This window comes from Oncorhynchus gorbuscha, linkage group LG11 (genome assembly GCF_021184085.1).
Source record: "Oncorhynchus gorbuscha isolate QuinsamMale2020 ecotype Even-year linkage group LG11, OgorEven_v1.0, whole genome shotgun sequence".
In the NCBI taxonomy this organism is placed as follows: domain Eukaryota; kingdom Metazoa; phylum Chordata; class Actinopteri; order Salmoniformes; family Salmonidae; genus Oncorhynchus; species Oncorhynchus gorbuscha.
The window spans coordinates 52,222,571-52,243,041 of record NC_060183.1 but is presented as its reverse complement, the minus strand read 5'-3'; the positions used below and the strand labels follow the sequence as shown (position 1 = coordinate 52,243,041).

The following is a 20,471-nucleotide window of genomic DNA, read 5'->3' as shown; positions in this document are numbered from 1 at the left end:
GAATGTATTTGTCATTTTCTGTCAACGATCTACACAAAATACTATTTAATGTCAAGGTGGAAGAGAAATTCTAACATTTGTAAAAAAAAATGCATTAAAAAATAAAAACACTAATGTATCTTGATTACATAAGTATTCAACCCCCTGAGTCAATCCATGTTAGAATCACCTTTCACAGCAATTACAGCTGTGAGTCTTTCTGGGTAAGTCTCTAAGAGCTTTGCACACCTGGATTGTACAATATTTGCACATTATTTTTTTAAATTCAGTCAAGCTCTGTCAAGGTGGTTGTTGATCATTGCAAGACAGCCATTTTTAAGTCTTGCCATATATTTTCAAGACAATTTAAGTCAACTGTAACGAGGCCACTCAGGAACATTCAATGTCGTATTGGTAAGCAACTCCAGTGTATATTTGTCCTTATTATTGTTCTGCTGAAAGGTGAATTTGTCACTTTGTATTGAGGACATGAAGTTTGTTTCTTTGTCACATTTTTTGCAGTTTTACTTAGTCCCTTATTGAAAACAGGATGCACGTTTTGGAATTTTTAAATTCTGTTTAGGTGTCCTTTTTTTCACTCAGTCAATTAGGTTAGTATTTTGGAGTAACTACAATGTTGTTGATCCATCCAGTTCTCTGCCATCGCAGCCTTTAAACTCTAACTGCTTTAAAGTCACCACTGGCCTCATGGTGAAATCCCTGAGCAGTTTCTTTTCTCTCCGGCAACTGAGTTAGGAAGGACGCCTGTATCTTTGTAGTGATTGGGTGTATTGATACACCATCCAAAGAGTAATGAATAACTTGCTCAAAGGGATATTCAATGTCTGCTTTAAAAAAAGGCTTGAGTCAACTGAGGGACCTTACAGATGATTGTATGTGTGGGGTATAGAGATGAGGTAGTCATTCAAATATGTTAAGCACTATTAATCCACACAGAGTGAGTCCATGCAACTTATGTGAGACTTGTTAAGCACATTTTCACTCCTGAACTTATTTAGGCTTGCCATAACAAAGGGGTTGAATACTTATTGACTCAAGACATTTTAGCTTTCCATTTGTAAATTAATTTCACTTTGACATTATGGGGTAGTGTGTGTAGGGCTGTGGTGGTCACAAAATGGTCAGCTGGTGATTGTCAAGCAAATAACTGTTGGTCTCAAGGTAATTGACCGTTAATTAACAAAAAACACATTTAGCATCTCCTGGCTTCCTACAAGCCACTTATACAAACCTTTGGAAGATCTACATTTAAAAAAGTATATTAAATCAATATAATATAGCCTACATCTTCACAATAAATCCATTATTTATTTTAGACAGATCTAAAGAAGCATGATATGAAGAAAATGTAGTCTATTTCAGAAGAATATAATAGCATACAGGAAGTCACCCTTATGTTAGGTCCTTATGTTAAGCTATGCCAAATGGCGGTGGGCTACATTAGTTCATTTAGCAGACAAGATTAGTTTATAATTCCGAGGCATTACTTTATAGTATGAAGAATATAATTGAACTAAAATATAAAAATATCAATATTTTGTCCAAACGATGAGGGAGAGCCCACATGCGGCTATTCTGTGTTGAGTGGTTAACAAAGAAATAGGTACTCGAATATGCTTAATTTAGAGTTATTAATATAACTTTAGTTCTTCAAATGTTGGGCTATATGTTTGGATTTTTAATACATTGTAAATCTGCATGATGAGACTAATGATGATTTGAAAAAAAGTCACTTGAAAAGGCATGAGCTCTGCTTTGTTTTTGCACAGGCTGTATACATTCCAATAGTCTCTCATTCACAATTTGACAAGTACTTGAGAATGCCTCAAATTTCACGGCAGCATTTATGGCTTTTGCGGCCTGGAGTGCTGCGTTGTGCCCTTCTCCCTGAGTGCTGCACAATGCGAAGCACATCTCACTCACATGGCTCTCAGTCACATGATCGGGTCTTTCTCACAGGCTACAAGTGAAGACAGACACATCGGGGACGCAACTGCGCGCACCCTTATCCAATTCCGAGGTACATATGTAAGATACTACAAAAACTGTCCAAATTTACTTTTCATCAGCCAAAAAGATGAGTAGGCTTAACGAACAGCAAAAACACTAGCCTATGTCAATCTACTATTCCCCCATGGTCCAACAGTCAACCTATTCTATTCTGTGCAATAAATAAATATTCCAAACATAGGTGCAATAAATGGCAAATTAATACAACCACAAGCATAAAAATAAAATATTTAAGCAATGGCTGAAGCAACAGATCAGAATGTTTAGCTTAAAATCATAAACTATTAGGCTATTTCTTCACATTATAAGCGCAGCAATGTGCACATGGCTGTAGGCTATAAGCGCGAATATTCCATTCGCGGGAAAACACCCTTATCAAAAGGGACCGCAAATGCAATTATGGTTTATTATAAAAGGTGCATTTTTATGGTGATAATTATCTTCCCCAAACTTGAAAGTCACACGCTGCTTCTGTATGCCAGTTAGGCTCTAAACCTTTGTAAAGCTGATTAATGTGCTTAATTTCAAGAAGTTATTTGGCCACTTTAGTTGTGATACAAACCTGATCAAAACATATAGGCCTATGGGCTAGGCTACATGAGGAGTGTGACTATGATTCAAAAAAGTCGCAAAAAAACGTAGTTTTTTATGCTGGGCATCATTCACAAGTGATAGGCTAATATTGTCTCCCATCAGAGTATTCTTGAATAAATCTCGTCTTTACATATACTAAATAATATATGTGTGTAACGTGTTTTGATTTAGAATGGTATCATTCACCGGTCTCGAAACAGGGGCAGCGGAAAAAAATACATGGAATCTAGGCACTTAAATAGCGAATGGAGGACGCTTTTCCTGTGGTTCATTTTCATGCCAGCCAGGTAGGCTATACTCCTGTTGTAACGATAAACAATGTGCTTAATATTAGGAAAGTTGAAAAATATATATATATAAAAAAATATATCTATATATGACCTGTTTATATACATTTGCATTGATGTCTGAGTGATTAGAGGGACAATAGAGTACTGAGTACCAGGCAGTTAGCAAGTTTGTTAGGCTACTAATGACCATCAGCAGCAGCAGAGCTTGGAGAAGACTAATTACAGTGACTATACGGTCACGTGGAATTTGACTGCTTACATGACTCGTGACCGCCAGTGTGGCGGTAATACGGTCACCGCAACAGCACTAATTGTGTGTAAGGCCAGTGACAAACAATCTACATTTCATCAATTCGAAATTCAGGCTGTAACACACAACAAAAAAAGTCAAGGGGTATGAATACTTTCTGAAGGCACTGTATATTTTTAATACAGATTAACGCAAAAATAAGTGACATTTGACAAATTATCATATTTTGCTGGTAAAAAAGTAGAGGTTCAAAAACATTGCAGATCCGATTTATATTGCCTGAGTAGAGGACGAACTGTGCGGGTGTTTCTGATTAATAAACAATGACATTCTGGTGGGTGGTAATATTAAAATAAAACCAGCCCTGAAAAGAAACGTAGGGAGAAAACTATTAGCACCTCATAGCATAGGGAAAACGCACAGCACTGCCAATTAATATATCAGAAGTTAACACTTCAACACCAGATACAGTGCATTTGGAAAGTTTTCCGACCCCTTTACTTTTTCCACATTTTGTTACAGTACAGCCTTGCTCTAAAATGTATTAAATAAAAAAATCCTCAATCTACACACAATACCCCATAATGACAATGCCAAAAAAGGTTGTTAGTAACAGTTTTATCCCAATCTATGAAATTCTCCTGCACAATCAAAAACACCTGTTTTAAATAACTATTCCCCATGGACTGGTTTCTGACCAACTCCCTGGTTTGATTCCAGGCCAGGTTGGCCATAGGAGTGCTACATCGGTGTTACAGAGAGAGGTCTTACCTGGCCTCTTGGTGCGGATGACCTGTTTGATCACGGAGGACATGATATCTCGGAGGTCATCAGAGGTGTGGGACAGACACCAGCCGTCACACTCCTCCTCCTGGCCATCGTTCCTAAAAACCATGTTTCTTATGCTGAGCCAGGAGCAAGGAGCCAGAAGCATTAGACAAACAGACAACAAAATGCAGAGATATTTTCCACTTCTACTCTATGGGCAATTCCAAACAAGAAAGGCCCAAAGATATTTCTGATGTTTTGGATCTTTCCATAGAAAGTTTTTGGGGGAAAGGATGTTAGGCATTTCTTTGAAGTCTGTATCCACAATGATTATTGAGAAATAATTGACCAAAGTTGGGAAATGCATGACATTTTGGCCTTACCCATGAACAAAAATATAAATGCAACATGTAAAGTGTTGGTCACATGTTCATGAGCTGAAATAAAAGATCCCAGAAATGTTCCATACCCACAAAAAGCTTATTTCTCTCAAATTGTGGCCACTAATGTGTTTACATCCCTGTTAGTGAGTATTTCTCCTTTGCCAAGATAATCCATCCAGCTGAGAGGTGTGGCATACAAGAAGCTGATTAAACAGCCTGATCATTACACTGGTGCACCTTGTGCTGGGGACAATAAAAGGCCACTAAAATGTGCAGTTGTCACAACACAATGCCTCAAATTTGAGGGAGCTTACAATTTTCACACTGACTGCAGGAATGTCCACCAGAGCTGTTGCCAGAGAATTGAATTTTCAGAATTTAGCAGTATGTCCAACCGGCCTCAAAACCGCAGACCACGTGTAATCATGCCAGACCAGGTTTCTTCAGCTGCGGAATCGTCTGAGACCAGCTACCCGGACAGCTGATGAAACTGAGGAGTATTTCTGTCTGTAATAAAGCCCTTATGTGGGGAAAAACACATTCTGAGTGGATGGGCCTATGCCTTCCCAGGCCCACTCATGGTTGTACCTCTGCCCAGTCATGTGAAATCCATAGATTAGAGCCTATTGAATGTATTTAAATTGACTGATATCCTTATATGAACTGTACCTCAGTAAAACCATTGAAATTGTTGCATGTTACATTTATATTTTTGTTCACTAGACATAGCCATTTTTGGTGTCTTTTGAAACATTTTCTTAACATCAAAAATGTTAAGGTGTCTTAAGATGAATGCACTAACTGTAAGTCACTCTGGATAAGAGCTGCTAAATTACTAAAATGTAAATAAATATCTTTGGCCAATCTCTTATGGAATCGCCCTTATTCCATGTTGGATCCTACCTCTGCACGTCCAAATCACAGAGCTGATAGAACATCTGCCTGTGGGGGGGCAGGGTCCCATCTCGAAATATCTACGACGACTCCTGGACAAACAGGAGACAGGGTAGACGGCAGTTAGCATGTGAGGTTTTATTACTGTGTCATTATTCTTATAAGCACAGTGTAACATGTAGAGCGTGTGAGTAAGTTGTGGGGAAGTCTTTGGTCCAATACCTTGAGCTGGTACCTGGTTATATTAGCGTTATGTCCCCCGGAAGGGCCCTCGGGTGGCTAAATCTGTAACATTAGCAGCCTGGAGAACTGTACAACAAAGAGGGACATTAGCGAGGCAATCATCCCTAAGACACACACAGTCTCACACACATTTGCTTTGTTGAGTGTGATTGGCAGGGTATAGTTGAACGTGCTCCTCTTGGCCTTCACTGGCATGTCATTTATAGTATATCCTAAAGAAAGTCACGGGGAAAACAGACAGGGTCTCATAAAACAAAGCATGAGAACTGTATTAACAAAGACTATGGGATTAAATTATATAGAGTCCCTTAAGATTAGTTTGAACCAAACCTCCACCCTGCCCCCACTCCTCACCGTGTTTGGTACTGCAACGGATCCTGAGGTCCAGCACCTGGTGTTTCTTGGCCTCTGTTGTCTTGCGAGGGTCGTAGCCAAACCTCACCCAGAGGCTCCTCCAGGGGCCTGTCACCTTAGGGGAAACACACATGTCAGGTTTGAGTGGAATTTGAGTTTATTATGAGGAATTTGCTTTAATTTCATATCCTATTGACTAAATAAGTCACTTTTTGTTTCTCTTCACTTTCTTCTTCTCCCAGTCAACCACTTCACAAGAGTTTTCAATTGAAATGAATTCTGGAATTGAACAGGACATGGCATGTAAATTGAGAGATGTCGGGGACCCAATTTGTTTTGGCCAGAATTTCTGCCAGCACCGCCCCGAATCTCATGACACAACCTTAAGTCAAAACCAGTATGTTTCAATTTTAAAATCAACAATTAACCTTAAATTCATTCAAATGTAATTTCTTTCATCAACGGTGAGAGAAGTAATAAATACATTTACTCAAATTGTCTTTTTCAAATGATCTAAAAAAAAAGTTTATAGTCCCATACTCTTAATTATTATCCAACTTGTTGTTTACATGGTGACACCATTGCAATTCCCAATAACCCTGACTTTGAATACCACTGGCGGTCTACATCTCCTCAGCATGTAGTAGGACACGATAGGGAGCAGCAGCTTCAGTTTATCAGGGTGGATGTCCATGTTGGCCTTGACCGAGTTCCGGGACCAGATGGGCCGGCTCTCAAACATCTACACACAGTGTGGTTTGGGAAAAGATAACACAGAGGGGACATCAAAGCAATGTACGCAACATTATTAAATAACACTTTATATGTGTACATTTTCCATGGGCATATACTTTAGGAACATCATCTGTATATGGAGATGTAAAGAGTATAGGCTAAATCATAGAGATAAAATACAAACTAGCCTATGGGCTCAAGTAAAGGCTTCGGTCTTGAAATAGCATTAGGAGAAAAAAGAAAGGCTCAAACTGAAAACAAAGTTATGTTCCTTTGCATCTGTGATTAACGCATCAGTGTTAAAACCTTTTAAGGATCGTACCCTTTTTGTCAATTTTCGACCTAAAATGACATACACAAATCTAACTGCCTGTAGCTCAGGACCTGAAGCAAGGATATGCATATTCTTGATATCATTTGAAGGGAAACACTTTGAAGTTTGTGGAAATGTGAACTTAATGTAGGAGAATATGACACATTAGATCTGGTGAAAGAAAATACAAAAAACAACAAAACATGTGTTTTCTATTTTTTGGGTTTGTTCCATTATCTTTGAAATGTAAGAGAAAGGCCATACTTTCAGATTGGAATCTATGTGTAATTTAGAGTTTGGCCACCAGATAGCAGCAGTGTGTGTGAAAAGTTTCAGACTGATCCAGGGAATAATTATATTACTGCACAATATTTTGTATAAAGTCTGCCAGGAGTTTGCCCAAATGTGCTGAATTGGTCAATTGACACATTTTCAAGTACATAACTATAGAGAACATACAGAAATGCTATGATAATTTTTTTAAAAAGTAGGTTTACACACTCCCAGGAATGTCACACATGATCGATCATTAGCTTATACACTAACTGTCATACATCTAGATGGCCGGGAGGGGTGGGTATGGAGCCATAGACAGCAGAGGAGTCCAGTTCCTACATTTGAACATAAACATGTACTTGATCAAACAAATCTACACTAGAATTTATCTCTGGGACCCTCAGGATGACAATTCAGAGCAAGATTACTGAATGTAAGTACATTATTTACCTTCAGAGGTGAATGTATGCAGACTTCACATCGGCTTGTAAAAAGTAACAGAGTAGCAACCTCAGAAGCCCAATGCAAAGTATATTGACCTTATTAATTTGTTCCTTTGCCTTTATGTTACTGGGGTGAACACACATCCTCTTCCAGTTGAACCTGGCAGCCTCCAGGGGCTCCGTGGGGACATTCTTGTCGTCAAAGTTGCGGAAGATGGCGTTGTGAAGCCGACGGGCTCGACTCAAACCAATCAGATTATTCCTGGATACTGTCGGGGGACAATAGCCTTCTCTGCACGGGAGACAAGTTCACAATGATTTAGCTAAAATTCATCAATACAGACAGATATTTGCATGGCACCCCTATGAGTTGACCAATGGCCAGATCTATGAGCACCTGCATCTTTATAACATGCTTCCTGTCTTGCTCCTGTTGTTGAACACGTTGTTGTGTAACGTTATTGAGGGGGAATTCTAATGCATTACTGCTGACACACTACATAACATGTTGATGTCCTTTGGCATATTTGTTTCTGAGCGTAACACACTACCTGTGATGAGGGTGAAACTGTGTGTAGTGTTGCTCACATGCCTGCCCCAGTGCCCCTGCTTACTCGTGTTGGGTTTCAGGTTGGTAACTGTAGTCCACAGCACTGTCCAGGTGAGAGAAAATGGGTGGAGGAATGAAGAGGGGCACAGGCTGCTCAAATAACTCATTATTCTCTGGTTTACGCAAGAGTATCTTATTGTAGAGGGATGTATGCGAGCAGTCCTTTGCTGAATGCACCTCAAGATACTGGAAGTCAGCCATCCCTGCAACAATGTACAACATACATCAACAAATACACAATGAAGAGTTATAACAGCACAGATCAAAGTAGGGAGGCAATGGAAAGGAATCATACAGTGATATAATGGGGTCAAGTGTTTGTGTTTAGGAAGTTGAACCTTGGAATTTGTATGTTGTCCCAATGACATCCAGGATGTCCATGTTGATTGGAGATTCCTTGGGGTTGCCTTTGCGCAAAATCATTTTCACGTACAGCAGCAGGTTGGTGGATTGGAAACGATTTCCAAAGACAGGGTGGCAGAACGGGTCCTTGGAACGAAAGTGAAAGCGCAGCTCCAACCGCCTGCTGGGGTCAGTATAGGTCTGTAGAAAAACATTTCATTTTTAGTTCATCATAGTCAGCAGAACAATACAAATGGCGGTGGTGAGAATGGGAACAACAACATATCATGTGAGCAGGTTTGTATAGCTGCACTAGCACCTCAGTTAGTACAGTAAACGAATACGGTGTGAATTATAACATAACCAATCAGGACAAGCTAGCTATACAGCCATTAACATTGCAAGCTGAGAGTAACAGCTATCAAGTGATTGATTAGTCGCGCATGCGTTGATTGACGTGTGTAGGTTGCTCACCTTGGACACCCCTTGTATACCCCCAATAGTTTCCAACATATTGTCCACATTGGAGATCATCCCTGGATATTCCACACAAACGAGTCTATTGTCCTCTGATAAGGAAAGAGTCGCCGAGCTCCCAGGCACCCCACCCACAGTGGTAAGCTTCATCGCCTGCGCTGCCGGAGCCTGACGGTTATCGCTTTCATTGTAAAATTCAAATCGTCCAGCCCCGATGCTGCCATCTCACCTTTGGAGAAACAAGTTTCACCTTTTGAGCTGAGTATGTTATTTGAATGCCCTAATGCTGGCCAATTAGCAACACAATTCACAGATAGAATTGTGGTTTTCTGGTTTGTATACAATTCAAACATTTCTACCAATTAACTCCTACGGGTGGAAACAATTGGACGTGTTTAAAGTTCCAACCAAATATTGAGAATTGTTAGACAATTGGAGCTGTAGGCCTATCAGTATGTTTGATGTCAGACCATAGTTTATTTTGTTAAAATACAACCCCAGGGGTAATCGAAAAATTGTGTTAAATTTCGTGCTAGAACTCAACTCAACCTCTTCCTCGACTAGACCTAAAGTGTGTAAAGCAAGTTTAAGCCAAAAGGGGCCAGCAGAGAGCCAGACTGGCTACACGGATAAACCACATTGAACAATGAGCCCGATATGTAACCGGATGTATAAATGTTAAGCATACGGTTTGGCGTTTCCACTCACTGTCAAATATGGTGACGAGAGGAAGTCCAGTTGCCGGGAGTGGGAATAGATGAACCATATGTCTTTTTGCCGACATTCTGCTAATTTTATAATCTTTGAAACATTTTATCTCCGTAGACTTTTTTGTTACCAAAACTAGAATCAGTTAAAAAACAGAGTGCACTGCGTTTGGTAGACTTTACACGTTGCCATTAAAAAAATAAATGTTTGCATTGTTTAGAAAGAGTGCAAGGGTAAATTAAATTATTGCACATAGTGTATGAATTTTAATACATAATTTATCATATGAATTACAATTTGTAACATATCATACAAAGTCGATGAAGGACTAACACATACCATACAAAATGTAATGTGTCTGATTTACGTACAGAATAATACGAAATGCTCTGAGACCACGTTGTCTGTGACATCCAAGGTTCTAAAATGGTATAGTCCTCAGGTTTCCCTTTGATTTATTAGTTTTAAAAAACAAACCAGGGGAGTATTGGTGTAGTGGTGCCTGGAGAAGTGGGTATACTATCATTTTGTCCAAAATTTCCCAATCAACCTGCCCGGTGAAGGAAAGGCACCCTACCCTATTTGAAAGATTTTGTGAGAAACATTGACATACACTCTGGATTACCTAAAATTATAAAACCAATGAAAGCGAAAGTGGTCTTTCACAGTCAAGCCAATCCAAGCTGTACTGTGCAAGTAGGCTAACAGCAGGCCTACTATTGAAACAGATGAATGAGGCTGTCAACAGAGTCAGAAAATCACAGGTTTCAGATTTTTTTCAAAATGTTCAGGTTTTTGCTCTCAAAGTCACACTTTTTTATATAAAACAACAAAATTGGATGTTCTACGTCCATAACAATACTTAAAACGCATTACGAGCTCTGTGAAAAATCTAAGAAATTTAGATTTTTAAATGCAGTTCAAATCAAAATGTATTTGTTGCATGCTTTGTAAACAACATGTGTAGACTAACAGTGAAATGCTTACTTACGGGCCCTTCCCAAAAATACAGAGAGAGAAAAAATGTCTGTATAATAGAAAAGTAATAACACAAGGAATAAATGCACAATGAGTAACGATAACTTCGCTGTATACACAGGGTACCAGTACCGAGTCGATGTGCAGGGGTACGAGGTAATTGAGGTAGATATGTACATATAGTCGGGATAAAGTGACTAGGCAACAGGATAGATAATAAACAGTAACAGCAGCATACAGTGCCTACAGTGACTGTTTCAAAATGTTGTTACTTTTACAGCCTTAATTTAAAATGGATTAAATGTCATGTTTTTCCTCATCAATCTACACACAATACCCCATAATGACAAAGCGAAAACAGGTATTAGAATATTTCCCAAATTTACTAAAAATAAAAAACAAGAAATACCTTATTAACATAAGTTTTCAGACCCTTTGATATGAGACTCGAAATTGAGCTCTTGTTTCCATTGATCATCCTTGAGATGTTTCTATAACTTGATTGGAGTCCACCTGTGGTAAATTCAATTGATTGGACATGATTTGGAAAGGCACATACCTGTCTATATAAGGTCCCACAGTTGACAGTGCATGTCAGAGCATAAACTAAGCCATAAGGTCGAAGAAATTGTCCGTAGAGCTCCGACACAGGATTGTGTCAAGGCACAGATCTGGGGAAGGGTACCAAAACATCTCTGCGGCATTGAAGATCCCCAAGAACACAGTGGCCTCCATTCTTAAATGGAAGAAGTTTTGAACCACCAAGACTCTTCCTAGAGCTAGCTGCATGCCCAAACTTAGCAATCGGGGGAGAAGGGCCTTGGTCAGAGAGGTGAACAAGAACCCAATGGTCACTCTGACAGAGCTCCAGAGTTCCTCTGTGGAGATGGGAGAACCTTCCAGAAGGACAACCATCTCTGCAGCACTCCACCAATCAGGCCTTTATGGTAGAGTGGCCAGACGGAAGCCACTCCTCAGTAAAAGTAACATGACAGCCCGCTTGGAGTTTGCCAAAAGGCACCTAATGGACTCTGAGACCATGAGAAACAAGATTCTCTGGTCTGATGAAACCAAGACTGAACTCTTTGGCCTGAATGCCAAGCGTCATGTCTGGAGAACCTGGCACCATCCCTACTGTAAATTATGGTGGTGGCTGCATCATGCTGTGGGGATGTTTTCAGTGGCAGGGACTTAGAGACTAGTCGGGATCGAGGGAAAGATGAACTGAGCAAAGTACAGAGAGATCCTTGCTGAAAACCTGCTCTAGAGTGCTCAGGACTTCAGACTGGGGTGAAGGTTCACCTTCCAACGGGACAACAACCCTAAGCACACAGCCAAGACAATGCAGGAGTGGCTTCGGGACAAGTTGGAATGTCCTTGAGTGGCCCAGCCTGAGCTCGGACTAACATCTCTGGAGAGACCTGAAAATAGCTGTGCAGCAAAGCTCTCCATCCATCCTGACAGAGCTTGAGAGGATCTGCAGAGAAGAATGGGAGAAACTCCAAATATAGGTGTGCCAAGCTTGTAGCGTTATACCCAAGAAGACTCAATGCTGTAATCGCTACCAAAGCTTTAACCTTTATTTATCTAGGCAAGCCAGTTAAGAACAAATTCTTATTTTACAATGACGGCCTACCCCAGCCAAACCCTCCCCTAGCCCGGACGACGCTGGGCCAATTGTGCTTCGGCCTATGGGATTGAGCAAATGTGATATTTCAGTTGTTTATTTTTAATACATTTGATACAAAACAAATCCCAAACTATTTTTGCTTTGTCATTATACGGTATTGTGTGTAGATTGATAAAGGGAAAAAAACAATTTAATACATTTTAGAATAAATCCTTAACATAACAAAATGTGGAAAAAGTCAAGGGGTCTGACTACTTTCCGAATGCACTGTATAGTGTACATAGCTGGGCCAGAAAGTTTACAAATAGGCCGATAATTATTTAGGTCACAAGGGTCACCACCTTTGTGGAGTGGATACCTTCCAAACGTTGGGGATAGTACCAGATATAATCATCAGGTTAAAATATGGGTTAAAGATTCAGCAATCAGGGGGGCAGAGAGCTGCAGCAAAAATGGATCAAGCATATCAGCCACAGTGTATTATTCTACATTTATTTTACACCAATCTTAATTAAGTCGTCTAGCACATCAGAGATAGTGAATTGAGAGAAATGAAAATAAAGTTTCACTAGAAGTTGATGGGTTAACCGTTGAGTCCGCTAGAGGCTGGCAGAGGGAAGAGCTGTCGATTGACTGACCAGGGTCAACTACACTACCGATTCTCTCAAATAAAAAGACTGCAGAGATAAAAATTATTATTAAAAGTGTCACTTATCCCATTCTTCTCAGTTGTGATGCCAGAGTCAGACAGGACTTGCTTAGGCAGGGAAGAAGCAGAATTTAGTTATAGACATTTCTGTTTACTTTTTAAATTCCCACTTCTGTGCCTTTAGGGCATTATATAAGCTAATATGGTGTGACTCAAGACAAACAGTATATGTTTTCCATCGGCTTCTTGTTTTTTTGTATCCTTGATGATGACTGGTGTCCCTCGGATAGGCAGTCTTTTGTTTTGACCTCCTGTTTCAGTTGAACCACTTTATATTCATTCCAACTCAGTCAAAGTGTATGTTACAAATAACTACATTTCCCACCATCCCTGAAATGGAGAGGATATTGGTGTGACAGCTGTTTGAATAAGAATCCTAGTGCCATGCTTTTCTAAAGGAGAGTCAGATAAGACGTTTGTGCTTCCTGCGTCGGGCCATATTATGAAGTTCTGTGCTTTGTGGGAGATGAGGCAGCGGAATAGGGTATGCTGGGAGTGACAATCTGTCGTGTGGTGTGGTGGAGCTGGGGTGTCACACACAGTGGGATCTAGAAACTCTCTGTCTCTGGGTGCTTGCTGCCGAGCCCTGTGTCTCACAGATTATGCCTGTGTTGGGTGCTATCTCTGTCAAGGGACTGTTCACTCCTCCCTGTCTTGCCTCTGGCGTGTTCCGACTGTTACAGTGTGGGGCAGCCATGATAAGACTATCACACACCCACCACACCCGGCTTGCCCTTCAATGCCTGCTGCATGGCCCCAGATTTCACCCTCTCTCTTTCCACCTCTTTCTCGCTCTCTTTTTAATTTTCACTCTCTTTCTTGTTGATCCGGCTCAGTCATTCTCCCTCTTCATCTTTTCTCCCTTCTCTCTCTCCCTCTCTCCTTGTCTCTCTTTCAATGCATCGTGTACAGTCAGAAACCCATGTCTTGCAGCTGATTGTGTGGCGGTTGGAGAGACAACGCCATATTTGGATGACAAAGTGCCTACGTGCTGTGGCTATGATGGCTGCTGTCACTATTTTCATTCTGATCCACCACACTCTTCCCCCTGCTAACTGTCAATCAACTGGTATCACCACCCTGTCACTCTTATACATGATCAGAGACCTACTTCCTGTGTCCAGGCAAAATTAAGAAAGCTGCTGACAGCTGTCAGTTTCACTTCTCCTTTAGTTCACTGGTCTAATAGCACTGAGATTCAAGGCAAAACATGTAAAGGCCAAACTAAAGGAAGATATTAATGTAATATTAGTAGACAACATCCAGCTTCAAGCCTCGTCAATGTTTTTCCACTTCAGCCTTCCCAGCTGGGTCTTGGAAAAGAGCATGGCTTTACCTCCACTTGGATGCTTTACACAAACAAATAATCCACTCCCTGGATTTAAATACTGATTGTCCTTTATCTTGTCTTCTTCAGTAATCTGTGTGTGTTCGGCTCGGCCTGGTCACACCACTCCCTCTCTATGTCTCCAGCTCTATTTCCTACCATCCAGCTCCTGCCTCTGACGTAAACATGGATGAAAGGCACTTTCCTTTAGCTGATTGAGAGTGGGGAAGTTCATATTGTTTGAGACGTAACTTTTTTTTTTAAATGATGGCGTCAGTTCATACTTTCTATGGGCTTGTTTATGTCAAGCATTGCGAACTGTATATGATATTAAGATATGGCTGCACATGGATGTAATGGCTTCCATTGATTGAGACCTAGTAAATACTCCGTGTTAACTGCTAACTTAAGTGTCCTCAGTGGAGGGTTCCCATGAAATAGACCAGCCCATGGGAGACATCCGCTCTTCAGTATGTCTCCCCTAACATTTAGCCTCAGGTTGAAACACACTTTACCAGAGCACAGACCAGGGATATTTTGCATACTCATTTGCAAGTCAAATTCAACTCTGTGCCCCATCTTCTGGCCTCTCTATCTGCGCGCGTGTGTGTGCGAGCGTGTGTGTGTGCGCGTGTGTGCGTGTGTGTCTGTGAGCTTGAGTTTGGTGTGGTTAGGTTTGAGACTGTGTGCCGATGATTGTTTTCCTGCATTACATGTTCTTGGCTGGGTAGAACAGATTTAGAGTTTTTATTTTATTTATTTCTGTTAATGTGTTGAGTCAGTTTCTGTTATCTGATTCCTCTATAAGCTCGCTGGCAAGGCAGCGGACATGGGCCTTTAGACTAAATAGTGCTGCACGATTGCTTTGTTGATTTCACCTTTTGTTTCATTATCTGATAGTTTTAACATACATTTTACTTTTTATTAACCTTTTTTATTTTATGTGGATGCATCAAGTTCAAATGAGGGATAAAAAAATTTGTCTTGATTTAGTTTAAGATTTTTGTTGAGCTGGAAGTGTTTAAACATTTTCAGATTTTAGCTTCATTTTGAGTGGACAGTTTAACATTGAAGTTCAAGAGAAACTTATAGTTTAGTACTTTGCAGGATTAGGATACCACGGTGCCTTAGGGCACAGGAGATGCAAATAAAGAGGGGGGAGGCAACAGACAGAGAGAGAGAGAGAGAGAGAATCCCAGTCGAAGGTACCTGAGAAAGAAAAGGAGATAATAGAACCATCAAATACTGAATATACAGTCCCTTGCGAAAGTATTCGGCCCCCTTGGACTTTGCGACCTTTTGCCACATTTCAGGCTTCAAACATAAAGATATAAAACTGTATTTTTGTGAAGAATCAACAACCACTGCAAATCTACCAAGACCTGGCCGTCCCTCTAAACTTTCAGCTCATACAAGGAGAAGACTGATCAGAGATGCAGCCAAGAGGCCCATGATCACTCTGGATGAACTGCAGAGATCTACAGCTGAGGTGGGAGACTCTGTCCATAGGACAACAATCAGTCGTATATTGCACAAATCTGGCCTTTATGGAAGAGTGGCAAGAAGAAAGCCATTTCTTAAAGATATCCATAAAAAGTGTTGTTTAAAGTTTGCCACAAGCCACCTGGGAGACACACCAAACATGTGGAAGGAGGTGCTCTGGTCAGATGAAACCAAAATTGAACTTTTTGGCAACAATGCAAAACGTTATGTTTGGCGTAAAAGCAACACAGCTCATCACCCTGAACACACAATTCCCCACTGTCAAACATGGTGGTGGCAGCATCATGGTTTGGGCTTGCTTTTCTTTAGCAGGGACAGGGAAGATGGTTAAAATGGATGGGAAGATGGATGGAGCCAAATACAGGACCATTCTGGAAGAAAACCTGATGGAGTCTGCAAAAGACCTGAGACTGGGACGGAGATTTGTCTTCCAACAAGACAATGATCCAAAACAAAAAGCAAAATCTACAATGGAATGGTTCAAAAATAAACATATCCAGGTGTTAGAATGGCCAAGTCAAAGTCCAGACCTGAATCCAATCGAGAATCTGTGGAAAGAACTGAAAACTGCTGTTCACAAATGCTCTCCATCCAACCTCACTGAGCTTGCGCTGTTTTGCAAGGAGGAATGGGAAAAAATTTCAGTCTCTCGATGTGCAAAACTGATAGAGACATACCCCAAGCGACTTACAGCTGTAATCGCAGCAAAAGGTGGCACTACAAAGTATTAACTTAAGGGGGCTGAATAATTTTGCACGCCCAATTTTTCTGTTTTTGATTTGTTAAAAAAGTTTGAAATATCCAATAAATGTCGTTCCACTTCATGATTGTGTCCCACTTGTTGTTGATTCTTCACTTTACTTTACTATTGAGAAGTTACTATGTTGTGTTGTTTTTAAAAGCCTGCATTTTGTTGTACTGAATGATATAAAGCACACATTCACACACCTGTATGTGAATGTTAAAAAGGGAAGTGCATCTCAGGTGCGTGTGTGGACCTAGTCCCCAAATATCCCCCTTTTTTACCCCCAGGCTACGGTCTGGGTCACGCCCCTCCTCTGCAGGACACATGTCCTGTTTGTTTAGGCCCGCCTATCCTGCTCCTATCTCTGCCATTGGCTACCTGTGGAGGATTTTGATTTGCTCTGTATCCTCACACCAGGATGCAGCCCTAACTGTTCCTCCTGAGCACAACGGACCCCGTTGCCTAGGTAATATAAATACTAATTTGCATTGCACCACAGATTTGTTTACCAACTGTACCAGACAGTGGACAGGCTGCCTGTTTCATTCCGCACCAAGACACTGATTTCTGTGACAACTCATCAACATAAACTCCTACTGCTGTTGTGACCATGTCCATGTGTATGTGTGAAGTATTTCTTACCTTCAGTAAGTATTCTTCATCACCTGAAATATCTTTCTTGGTAATTCTTCTGTGTATGGTTGTGTGGTTGTTAAACTCAGGTTTAAATTTGTTTTTTTGAGGCATAGTGACCTGAAAACTCTTATAATGGGATAGAGCATACAGTGGGACTTGAATACATATTAGTAATACTTGGACAGCTACTTCTATAGTATAAGACATATTTAACTAAGCAATGATCTGATTTGCCTGTAACAGCTTAAATGGCCTAACTGGATCTGGTGTTTGAGGAAGGTGGTGTCCTCATGAGAAGTGCAATGTGTTTGTCAAAGCAAACCCGTCAGAATGGATGGGTGTGGTACGGTATGGGTAGAGGGTGTTTGAGTACTCTATCCTCTGTCTGTTGTTATACAGTATATCCCAAATCACAACACAGAGGGAATACACTTCTTCGCACTTGAAGACCAACCATGTGACTGACTAGAGATTAAAATGAATGTGCAGACCTTTGCTTATGGGTGTGAAGAACATGCATCATACATGAGGAAGGCCTACACAGTTTGTACATTAGTGACTGAGATTTTGGAAGAATTGGGGGGGTTGATCAATAATGAGGAAAAACAAATTAATTTCCTCCCTCTCCTCTCTTTAGTGAGCATGGTGGCATGCATGGGAAGTCGATTACTTTGGCTGTGTGACATTTGAGAACCTGGTGGACTTGAGATTTGCATGTTGTTCCAGGTATAGATTTGAATGAAGCCTTACTCTATCTCTCACTGGTCATACTAGAGATTTCTGCCCCAGGCAACATGAGCTCAGCCTTGCAAAGGACTGCTACAGAGCCAGTTGGAAGACTGTCTACATGCAACCTGCCCTATGGCAAAACGGTTACACATAAAGCCTAGGTTTACAGATGTAGTATCTTAATCTGATCCAGTTTGCTATACAGCAGGAAACTAATTCTGCAGCAACAGGAAATTTGAATTAATCTGTCTATTATAATAAATGGCATTTTTTTGTAGAGGCTGATGATACATTTTTCATTAGGGCAAATCAACTCTGACACTTATAAGTGGAAATTTCTTGCTATGCAGGGAAATTCTCAGCAACAAAAGAGTGATCAAATTAAGATCCTACATCTGTACCATGAGCCATCTCATCTTACTAAACTAACACAATGTGTGTTTTTTACCGTTTGCCAGTTTTTTTCCTTCTTCAGAATGTTTGTCTATTTGTCACATGAGATTGAATGTATGATTGTTAACTCACGCTCCGCCCATATTTTTATTTTCTCCACAGCTCACAATGATGACAAGGTTTATAATAACATCTCACAGTTTATTTGGAGAGCATTTGTTCATTCATACATACCATTGCTTCATTTTATTTGACATAAGATTACTTTATAAATATGAATGGCACACATACTGTTTGTGAACATATAATGCTTCTTCTTAAATACATTCTGCAACAAAATCACGAGACCTATCTCTCTTCACAATTGACTTCAAAGGCCTCTGTGATAAGTCTATAACCTCATAATGCACCCAAAGGAATCATATCAGTTGAATTCTATTTTATTCCATTTTATTCCTCTAGTCTGGCTGACACCAGCTTTCAAAGTCCTTTTCCTCGTTGTGTAGTCACATGGGTCGTGTCAGTCAGGCTACTGTTTCTCCTTAAGTGATAGCAAATACTTAAGTACCTTCATAATTTGCGTTGTCTTATTTCTACTGGTTAGCTGCCAGCTCTGATTGACTTAAAAATGCATTTTCACAAGAAGGATAATATTCAATACCATACAATTCTTGTGTCCGTAGGGGCCATTTTTGTGTCATGATGCCCACCACGAAAAGACATCAAGTTTGGTCTTTCTTTGCTATATTGCTATGCTAAGGGCATAAGGCACGTTTTCCTCCTCCTCTTCTCCATCCATTGTTTTCAACCGCTTCACTTCAGGCCATGTTGGCTCTCATGGTGTCTGCGGAGGTCCACCTTGCGTTGGAAGCCCTTGGCACAGATCTCACAGCCGAAGGGCTTGAAGCCTGTGTGTTTACGACTGTGTGTGATGAGGTTAGAGCTCTGGCTGAACGCCTTGCCACACACCTGGCATTTGTGGGGCTTCTCACCTAAATAGGCACATACAAAAACATGTTTAAACTGTGGCATCAAATCAATCATAATCAAATATCACAGTTTCATTTTGTATTGATGCCCCTACATGTGAGCGATATTTTGCATGAGGTACAGTATATAAACTCAGCAAAAAAATGTCCCTTTTTTAGGACCCTTTCAGAGATAATTTGTAAAAATCCAAATAACTTCACAGATCTTCATTGTAAAGGGTTTAAACACTGTTTCCCTTGCTTGTTCAATGAACCATAAACAATTAATGAATATGCACCTGTGGAACGGTCGTTAAGACACTAACAGCCTACAGACGGTATGCAGTTACGGTCACAGTTATGAAAACTTGGAACACTAAAGAGGCCTTTCTACTGACTCTGAAAAACACCAAAAGAAAGATGCCCAGGGTTCCTGCTCATCTGCGTGAATGTGCCTTAGGCATGCTGCAAGGAGCCATGAGGACTGCAGATGTGGCCAGGGCAATAAATTACAATGTCCGTGCTGTGAGACTCCTACGACAGCGCTACAGGGAGACAGGACGGACAGCTGATTGTCCTCGCAGTGGCAGCAGACCACGTGTAACAACACATGCACGGGATCGGTACTTCCGAACATCACACCTGTGGAACAGGTACAGGATGGCGGCAACAACAACTGCCCGAGTTACACCAGGAACGCAAATCCCTCCATCAGTGCTCAGACTGTTCGCAATAGGCTGAGAGAGGCTGGACTGAGGGCTTGTAGGCTTGTTGTAAGGCAGGTCCTCACCAGACATCACCGGCAACGACGTCGCCTATGGGCACAAACCTACTGTTGCTGGACCAGATAGGACTGGCAAAAAAGTGCTCTTCACTGACGAGTCAGGGTTTTGTCTCACCAGGGGTGATGGTCGGATTCACATTTATCGTCGAAGGAATGAGCGTTACACCGATGCCTGTACTCTGGAGCGGGATCGATTTTGAGGTGGAGGGTCCGTCATGGTCTGGGGCGGTATGTCACAGCATCATCGGACTGAGCTTGTTGTCATTGCAGGCAATCTCAACGCTGTGCGTTACAGGGAAGACATCCTCTTCCCTCGTGTGTTACCCTTCTTGCAGGCTCATCTTGACATGACCCTCCAGCATGACAATACCACCAGCCA

At 40.9% G+C, this 20,471-nt stretch overlaps 1 protein-coding gene, 1 long non-coding RNA gene and 1 pseudogene across 3 annotated transcripts in view; 1 reads left to right on the top strand and 2 right to left on the bottom strand.

Moving 5' to 3' along the window:
* Positions 1–3,569: 3,569 nt before the first annotated feature.
* On the bottom strand, positions 3,570–9,753 carry LOC124048902 (annotated as a pseudogene).
* LOC124048904 overlaps positions 8,958–20,471 on the top strand; it is a 25,292-nt gene continuing 13,778 nt past the window's right edge. For both annotated transcript variants that reach the window (XR_006841324.1, XR_006841323.1), the window contains exon 1: positions 8,958–9,121. This is a non-coding gene — a long non-coding RNA (uncharacterized LOC124048904). The remainder of the gene's footprint in view (positions 9,122–20,471) is intronic.
* Positions 18,521–20,471, bottom strand: part of LOC124048901 (zinc finger protein Gfi-1b-like) — a 6,350-nt gene continuing 4,399 nt past the window's right edge. Inside the window, exon 7 of the mRNA XM_046370071.1 lies at positions 18,521–19,332. Within this exon, the coding sequence (XP_046226027.1) occupies positions 19,154–19,332 (179 nt within the window). The 3' untranslated portion in view covers positions 18,521–19,153. The remainder of the gene's footprint in view (positions 19,333–20,471) is intronic.